Source organism: Epinephelus lanceolatus, chromosome 22 (genome assembly GCF_041903045.1).
Source record: "Epinephelus lanceolatus isolate andai-2023 chromosome 22, ASM4190304v1, whole genome shotgun sequence".
Classification (NCBI taxonomy): Eukaryota; Metazoa; Chordata; class Actinopteri; order Perciformes; family Serranidae; genus Epinephelus; species Epinephelus lanceolatus.
In genome coordinates this window covers 21,032,159-21,041,565 of record NC_135755.1, presented here as the reverse complement: position 1 = coordinate 21,041,565, position 9,407 = coordinate 21,032,159, and the positions used below count along the sequence as shown (strand labels likewise).

Here is a 9,407-nt window from a genome sequence, read left to right as displayed (position 1 = left end):
GTTTGCCTCTTTTTAGGTGGCAGGATTGAAAATTAGTCCTCTTAAATATCTGTTGTGCTAAAGTGGGAGAACGATTACATACAGGCAGCATGGTGGTGCAGTGGTTAGCATTGTCACCTCACAACAGTTCGAACACAGCCCCTCTGTGCGGAGCCTGCATGTTCTCCCTGTCTCAGTGTGGGTTGTCTCTGGGTACTCCAGCTTCCTCCCACAGTCCAAACACATGCAGGCTAGGTCAAGTGGTGACTCTAAATTTCCCATGGGTGTGAATGATTGTCTGTCTCTATACCTCTGTTTACATCAAGCAGTACGGTGCCGTGGAGACAGACAACCATTCACACTCACATTCACACCTACGGGTAATTTAGAGTCACCAATTAACCTGCATGTCTTTGGACTGTGGAGAAGATAGACCTGGAGAAAATACACATGTTCTACTGTAAATACTGACGGAGACATGTCCCCTGTGTCCCCTAAATTGCATTAGACACTATATTTCAATGAAATGTGTGCACTGTATTCAGAATGTAGAGTAGAGCCTGACTGATACTGTGTTGTCAGCCAATTTATAATCATGCCAATAACTAAAATGTGAAATAAACTTTCCAGTATTTATTCCGTCCCATTACTGACATGCTCACACACTCTTACATTGAAGGTGCATTTAAAACTTTTCCGGTCGTCTCCTGGCTGACTGAGAGCGGCTTGATGCTGCTCATCCAAATGCACATGAAATAAACCTCGGCAATTTGGCATGCTCTGCGCATGCGCGGCATTTCATTCTAGTGCAGCATGGACCACTGGGCTTCTCCTGAGTTACTTACCTCGCATGGAGCCCTCACTGTAGGCGCCACGGCAAATGTATGCGTTAATAGCCACGTATTTTACGTACATATCTTAAAGGTTTATATAGTCTAATGATTAAAAAAAGTTATTTATATTAGTTTGCTTTCCAAAATAAAAGTGGCAAGCTGAGTTTTGCTGCTCTATGTCTGGTGCATAGTGACTCTAGTGCCTTTACTTGCATGTAAAGTAAAACATATCTCACCCAGATGCAGTGACTGAAAGTACAACGCTACATCAGGGTGTGTTTAAGTCAGTAAGCAGGATCTAAGTATTTTTCCTTATAATATACCCTGCACTTTCTGAATCCACAGTGGCAGTGCTGCCATCCCGTCAGCTCCTCTCACTGGCTGTAATTCCCTCAGTCTTTTTCTATCCACAGGCGCATGGCTTCTGTGCACAGCGAATGGTTTCGTTGAACTTGGCAGTTCTCAGAGCTGCTGGGTTAAATTTAGTGCTGTGAAACTGGAGTCCTATGACCTATGTGTGCTCAGGGCTGCAGTTAAAGGCATATAAATCCAAAATGAAAATTCAGTTATTGCTATCTTAATCCAGTGTCAAATGAAACTTCACAAAGGTTCATGTAGCCCTTAGAGCATAACAGCATTTGCAAGCTGAAATGGGGCAAGCTGATGAGTATGGTCTCTAGTTACTCTGCAGTGTAACACAGCATTATGACAATAGTAGGATTACTTTGTACATAACAAGTACATGTTTGTCTCACTAATAATAGGTTAGCTCATCATATGTAATACTGAAATGAAATCTATCTCCATGCATCACCATCATCACTGACACACTCAATGCATCATGTTGCAGCAAGTCTTTCTCTCCCCCTACTGGCCAAGAAAAACACTTGTCAGAAGAACCCATTCAACAAGTTCATGGTCAATTGGTTATGGTATCTCTTTGGCAAAAACTCATAAAAAGGTCAATAAAATGTCTGCCAAATACACACAAAAAATGTTTCAGATGCTCTTTAAACGCTCCTGCATGATAAGCCTATTAAGTAGCATCACAACCTGCAGGGATCTTTATAAAGAAAACACTCACTGTTATAAAATCAGGCTCCACAGTCCTACCTGTCCACCTGTCATTTATCCCCTTGAATGATGCAAAATAATGAACAGAGAAAAACAAGACAATCTACTGGATACGTCCTCACGAAATTAAATCTCATCTTACGTTATAATGCCAGAGTTTATGTTTTATGCACAATAATATAACTGTTGAATAACTAAAGATCATATTTGGGTCTTTTGTTCTTAACATTAGATAAGATGCTGCTATATTGTTGAAATTCATTTCTTATGAATATCGAATTTTCCAAAAAATAACATACAACATGGTTTCAATCTTATCTTGACTAAAATATAGCTTTACATCAAATATATTATTTCAACATTTACCTTAAGTTTCTTTTTTTTTAAGAAAATTTGCTACATCAATCCAAAACATTCTTGCACACAGATTAAAATAAATAAAGGAGAAATCCAGTTCTTTCTCCAGTCCACAGAAATCACAGTTATAATCAATATTCAGCCTGATCCTTTCCAGCAGAAGCTTTACTGGATTAATTCTTTGTAATATCTTGAAAGATACTTCTTTACACTTGTCATATATATACAGTATTTATCACAACTTGTCTTTCATTCTGAAAACAGTCATCTATCTGTGTCACTCTGCAGTTACACCTCCAAAACACTAGTCAGCGATGGTGTTTCTGTTAAGTGCTGTAAAGTTTAGTTGATTCAAAACACACCCAAAACACACATTAAACATGGCTTAATAGAGACAATTTCAAACACAAGTACACAAATCATCGTCACTCTAACTCACAGCATTCACAGACAAACACTTGTCTTTATCTGGACACATTTTATCCACATATACAACATGCTAATGTTTTTAGCACAAGCCTATGGTATTTTACATTGTATAAATTAGCCTGGCAGCTAGTGGACTTTTCCTCTACTCATATGAAGCCAGGATAAATCATACACAAGACTTGCTATTTTATGCAGGCATTATTGTCTTTGTCATTATTGTCCCAATTTATAATTTCTTATCTGTGAAATTAAAGTAGGCTAAATAAAAGCTTTGTTTCCACTGAGGGAACTGGTTACAGCTCACAGAAATAGACAGGGGGTCTGCGTCAGGGTGGAAAAGCCTCTGTACCTGCTCACTGTTCAAACTGCTCCTGAAACCTCCCAGCTTTCACATGTGCATCACTGTTAGGTGTGCAGTTACCTAAAGGGCCGGATTGGACCCTTTGGCGGCCCAGTTCTGGCCCCCGGGCCGTATGTTTGACACCCCTGACTCTGGATGAAGGGACAGCAACAAGAGTGTTCCTAATATAGTGAGGAGGACTTTATCCAGAGGGAGGCAGTAATGTGACGGTAAGGATGCCAACTGCCGGGAAAGCTCAAAGAAGAAGAAGAAGTAGAAGAAGAAAAGTTTCGGGAAGAGCAGGAGGGAGGGGACTCCGGAGTGAAAGTGTAGTAATCCGACAGCGAGCATGACAGACGCCGAGGCGCAGAGCGCTCCACCATCGGCACCTGTGGAGGACAAGCCACAGCCGGAGAGGAAAATCATAGGTGGGTGTACAAAGGGACTGAGATACAAACCTGTGTGTGTGTTTGTGTTAACTTTTTCAAGGGCCTTTAAAACTACTAAATTTGACTTGAATTCATGCGCGTTTTATGGATGAGTCAGGGACACAGTTATGTTGCAACATAACATCTAGTCACATTGTTGTCCCATTAAAAATAAGCTTTTTCCGCGTGTGAAAATTGTTTTTTCTCATTTTCTTTGCCAATTAAGGTTTCAATTTGAGCTAAATCGACACATAACAGTCAGTCATTTGTGTTAAGTTTCTTGGAGCCACACGTGTCCTGAGTTTTACGCATGGGTTTTGTTGGAATCAATTATTTATAGGCTACTAATGAAGTCAAACTTCTGTTGTGACATTTAATATTAATACATGTGCTTTTACTGGCAGAAAAAATAATAATTTAATATGCATTTTAACCTAAAATAGGTCACTAGAACAGACCTAGTTGTGTTTGCATTTGCGCACATTTATTCAACGCCTCACTTTGTGTTTTCTGCACCAAAAAGAAAAACTATTGCACATTATGTGTGATTTTTAAGTGTCTGTTAACAGTATGAACACATGACCTAAATCTCCTCTTTATCAGATGTGGCGCGCGCCAACCCGGACGTGCGCGCGCCCTCCCACAGGTGCAACTGATTTCACTGAGAAGCTGACGTCCCAATTAAATGTGTCGAGGTGATTTTCAGGGGGAGCCACTCACCTCGTCCTCGTGAGGCTGATGGGCTTTTTGTGTGTGTGTGTGTGTTTTAATGACCATTCTAAAGATGACAAACATGTAGCCTTGTAGTTTTGCACCCTCCCCTCCTCCCCTCCTCGTGACCTAGTCCAGGCCTGGTTTCAAAGTCTTACTGTTAATGATTGACACACAGAGCTCCCATTTCTTATGAGCAAGGCTGCCATTGATACAGGCAAGATAACGGTGTGCTCTTTGAAAGGCTGTATAACGATGCATCTTATGGGAAATGCCATGTTTAACCATGTGATCCCTGTTGTTGCAGCCACCTTGGTTCAAGGCACAGTGAAGTGGTTCAATGTGCGGAATGGATATGGCTTCATAAACAGGTACAGTGTTTCCTCCACATCTCTTTGCATTACTTGCATCATAAACTATAAGCCAGGGTTGCTAATTGGGTTTTATTTCTCACAGAAATGATACCAAAGAAGACGTGTTTGTTCATCAGGTGAGTCAAAGGGCGTTGTCATGAATCAGTGTTTTAATTGTTGCTATGGAGCCGTTCTTTGACGTTAAATCTGTCTCCTCAGACTGCTATCAAGAAGAACAATCCTAGGAAATTCCTCCGTAGCGTTGGAGATGGCGAGGTCGTAGAGTTTGACGTGATTGAAGCCGCCAAGGTGAGAATCGGGGAATCCATTTGTAGGGACTGTTTATTTATCACAGGAAAGGAGTTTACTTGGGTGTGACTTAATGCCCTCCTGGTCCTGCCCCTTTTTGGTGTCCCACAGGGCTCAGAAGCAGCCAATGTAACCGGCCCAGGTGGTGTTCCAGTCAAAGGCAGCCGCTATGCACCCAACAAACGCCGCTTCCGTCGACGGTTCTTCCCCCGCAGCCCGAGGCCTGATGACGAGGGCAAGCAAGGTGATGGCCAGTCCTCTGCTGTTGAGGGCGAAGGATCTGGAGACAACGAAGGAGGGAGGCCTCAGCAGCGCCGCCGTAGACCCCGAAGACCACGGCAGGAGGGGCAAGATGTAAGCTGAGGCAGAGGGATGGTACAAGGAGAGATGTAGACCTGTAGAGCCCTTTCGATTTGAACACATTGAGTGCAAAGCAGGTTTTGTATTAAAGTAAATCTGCAGTAGAACAAGAAGAACTGAATAGTGGTAATTTAGGAGATTTAAATATATGAAAACCTCAATGAAGTTTGAAGAGAGTAATGGGATGATGTTTAAATGTGTTGGAACTCGTTTGACATTTTGTCTGCTTGATCTGTCAGGGTGAGGCTGAAGAGCAAAAGAACGGAGTGGCAGAGGGCGGTCAATCGCAGCGACCTCCACAGCGCAGATTCTGGCGCCCGTACCGCAGGTGACGTGACAACTTTGCTTATATTTCATGTTCATTTTCTGCTTCTGAGCCACAGAACTGCAAAGCTGATTTCTTCTCCTGGCATTTACAGACAGTTCCGCCCTCGCCCACCCGCTGATCAGGCTGCAGCCAACCAGCCGGCCGCTCCAGAAGAGAGCCAGGAGCAAGGCGAGGTGAAGCAGACGGAAGCCTCTGAGGGCCCCCAGACCAATGGAGATGCACCTGAGGGCCAGAAACAACGGCGCCCATCTAGACGACGCAGGCAAAGGAACTCGGAGTCCTCTACCTCGAAAGTGAGCTTGATTATCTTGAGAGATGAGTTACTAATGTTAAAGGATAACTTAGGTATTTTTTATCTTTGACACTATTTTCCCATGTTTTTGTGTCAAAGTGATGAATGGGAACAACAATTTTTAAAACTGGTCTAGTGTTTAGCAAGAACGCTGCAGCTGCAAAACAGGCTGCAGTGTAACCACTCGGGGCAATTATGCATCGTCAGTTTACGTCCAATAAAAGTGCTTGTTTTTGCCACTGAAAGACTCAGATTGTTGTGTCTGATACCATTATGTAAAGGATCCCTACAGAGAGACCGTTTTTGTTGAAGTGTAAGATTCTTCTTGTTTAACCGTAAAAATCACTCTGTGCAGACCCACCAAACTTCCTTTAAAAAAACAATAATTCTATCATCATAAAACACATTTAATTTTAAGTGGAAAGGAACAAAATGAAACTCAAAAACTGTCATGGTTAATCTTTAGCCATTCCAACAATTCCCAGCTCTCGTTTGGTTGAAATAAACCCTTTATTCACCCTGTTAAATGTGAAAATATGTTGCCTCTATACACAGTAAAATCGCTATTTATTTAAAAGGAGTCTGGTGGAATTGGTGGTGGAGATTTTGGGGTGGTTTCTGGTTAAACAAAAAAGTTCTTCCTCTTTAACAAAAAAGTGTGTCTCTGTTTGGATCCTTTCCATAATGTTTTCAAACACTTAAAATAACAATCTGAGCCTGTCGGTGGCAAAAACAAGCACTTCTAGTAGATCTCAATTGATGGTGTGTAATTGCCCTTAATGATTACATCACAGCCCATTTTTGCTGCTACTGGCTGCAGCACTCTTGCTCAACACTGGACCAATTTCAAAATTTGTTTGGGTCCAGGAGGTTGAAACATAGCAACATTAACCTTCAATGATGCCCTCTTTTGTTTACACTAGAAACATCAATACTGTCTCTGTGGTCTTCTAAAGTGTATACCACACATTTGCAATTTGCAATTTTGGCTGATGAACCTTACATTAGGTCGTCCCCTTTGAACTCTCACAAAGAAGTATCAATGCAATAGTGTTCCTAGTGGTCACCAATTCAAATTTGCTGGTTAAAGTTCAACAAGTCCGCACCCTGACATGCAAATCTGCCAAGCCAGTGCCGGAGCTTGCACCAAATCGTGAAATACATCATTGTTCTTTTGAGAGTAACCGTTTTAAACAATCTTTGCACTTGCACACATTTCAGAATGATACAGAGAAGTCTGTATCAGAGCCCGGTACCCCCCCTCAGACCTCAAAACCAGCTGACCTTAATAAATCTACACCTAAATCGCCAAAGGCACCCTCCAAAACTTCTCCTAAAACGCCCAAATCACCTGAGGTAAGGCGTTACGACTTCTGTTTCTTTACTCATGCCCTTATTGTTCACCAGTGATCACCAGTGTTTGTTGTGTTGACACAAATACTGTCTCTATCCCCACAGCAGGCAGCTGCCACAACAGACCCAGCACCAACAGAGTGACGCTAGTGAGAGGACAGTCTCATGACCCTTGGTAAGAGGTGGGTCAGGCAGGGTGGGAGACATGAGGGTGTAGGGTTGCACTTCTTGTGCCACATTAGCTACCTTTCACAGAGGGCAAGATGACGGACATTAGCGGCTGTTTGGTGACGTTTCAAATGAATTTAAAGGAATACTTCACCCTGCGCTGTATTAATTACTCACCTTGTGTATGTTAAATTTGTGAAGAAAACTTTTTTTTGTGTAACATGCCTCCGATGAAAGGAGAACCAAAAACAGAAAGTTCTTGACAAATTGCCACAACAACAAAACAACAACAAAACTATATATCAAAATATCTCTTTATAAACTCTAGGACAACTTGTGCAGTATAATCCAAGTCTCATTATCCAGTCATATGCTCACTACTTCCCAAACAGACAACACTTTCCCATGGGAACCTGAGATAAAGGTGAAAATTATCTAAGCGTCCTTCAATGCCAGACTCCATTGACAAAAACAGTGACTTTACTTTGCTGAATACGAGAGCTGCTGGTCTACTGCTGCCTTGATCAGTTCGACTGTTTCTGTTACTGTGTTACTTTGGTGTTTTCAAGAGTTAGTTTTGATTCCCCAAAGTCACATAATACGACAAACAAGCTAATAAACTGAGGCAGCGGTAGAGCAGCAACTCCTGTGCTCAGTGACGTAAAATCACTGTTTTTGTCAATGGAGTCTGGCTTTGAAGAGAGCTTAGCTAAGGTTCACCTTTCTTGCAGCTTCCCATCGGAAAAGGCTGTCTGTTTGGGAAGCACTTGAGCACACGACAGGATAAATGAGACTTGGATTATACTGCACACGTTTGCGAATTTGTAAACGGCTGATTTGAATTGCTGCTGTTATACATGGCCTCCTTTTTACTTCAATAAAAAGCTCTCATTTTTTGGATTCTTCGTTCGTTTTAATACATTACACAGGCTCAATAATAGTTAAATTATCACGATCATTTCTGAGGGTGAAGTATTTCTTTAAGGTGGAAAGATGGCAAGATATTTATAAGGGGTTCTATGCAGGAAAAGTGAAAGCTGTAACTCCATGAAACTGGATTTTAAATTAATATAATCCTTGTTCCAGGGTCAGCTGTGTCTTTTTGTGTTAATGTCTTTTGTTTCTGTGCTGTCTTTCTCTCTCAATCCCTGCATCTCCCTTGTGTTTTTTTTTTTTATCTATCTTTTTTTTTTTGCCCTTGTTTTCATAGGTCCTAGGGTTGGAGGACTGGATCTATTTCAGAACACATGCACTGCTCTCCCCTCCCTGCACTCCCCCCATCCTCCAACCCACCCCGTCTCGCTGTCATCCCTCAACGTCCCCCCCTCCCCTCCCCTCTCATCTTGTCTTGTGTTGTCCTGTCTAGACACTGACGTTTTGGAGAGGGATGAGGTAGGGAGGAAGAGGATGCAGGTGGTTGGTGGGTGCATTTAGAAATTACAGAAGTACATCTTTATGAAGAAAAATAGGAATGAATGGACAATCTGCTTGGTAGCCCAGTTATTCCAACCCCCCTTTAAAAACTATTTTTCTTTAATTGCCTAGATGGGAAACATCAAGTAGTTAATAGAGGAACCAGCCTTGATTTTTATTTGAATTTCTTTTTTAATTTGGTTGAAGAGGGGAAAACCAAGCAGGTGTGTGAGGTTGGTGGTGCATTATGGGAGTCAGTTTAGTTCTGTTACCACCTCAATCAATTCTTAAAACATACTACTCCCTTCATTTCCTCAGTTGAGGATGAATTGATGAAAAAAACTTTTTTTTGTTTTACTTATTTGTGTGTGCTTTTCTTTGGAGGGGATTATGTGCAATGTCCGTAGTTGAAATGCTAATTAATAAATCCATATATGCAAATCTCAGGGTACACTCCTTATTTCTTGTCTGAAGATGTATGTTTGTGTTTCAAAAATTGAATTATATTTTAAGTACTAGTTAGAAATTACCGGAAGCCTTCACAGGTGTTTTCAGTAACATTATTTACAGTACTTGGCATCCTCTAGTCACAACATGACCATGGCATCATAATTTACTCTATACAAATTCCAGGTCCCCTCTGAACAACCTCAATACAAATCTTCAGAAGGTAGTGATAC

General features: G+C 41.6%; 1 protein-coding gene across 2 annotated transcripts; it reads left to right on the top strand.

The window, feature by feature from the left end:
- The first annotated feature begins 3,254 nt into the window (after window positions 1-3,254).
- Window positions 3,255-9,168, top strand: LOC117246043 (Y-box-binding protein 2-A-like). 2 transcript variants are annotated; one of them, XM_078164828.1, is made up of 10 exons: window positions 3,255-3,440; window positions 4,459-4,522; window positions 4,608-4,641; window positions 4,724-4,813; window positions 4,925-5,167; window positions 5,413-5,501; window positions 5,593-5,794; window positions 7,015-7,149; window positions 7,252-7,328; window positions 8,525-9,168. In XM_078164828.1, the coding sequence occupies exons 1-9, from the start codon at window positions 3,362-3,364 to the stop codon at window positions 7,288-7,290; spliced, it is 975 nt and encodes a 324-aa protein (XP_078020954.1). In that variant the 5' UTR covers window positions 3,255-3,361; the 3' UTR covers window positions 7,291-7,328; window positions 8,525-9,168. The 2 variants fall into 2 exon arrangements, with proteins under 2 accessions (XP_078020954.1, XP_033465583.1); XM_033609692.2 differs by having other exon boundaries at window positions 3,256-3,440; window positions 7,252-7,321.
- The last annotated feature ends 239 nt before the right edge of the window (window positions 9,169-9,407 follow it).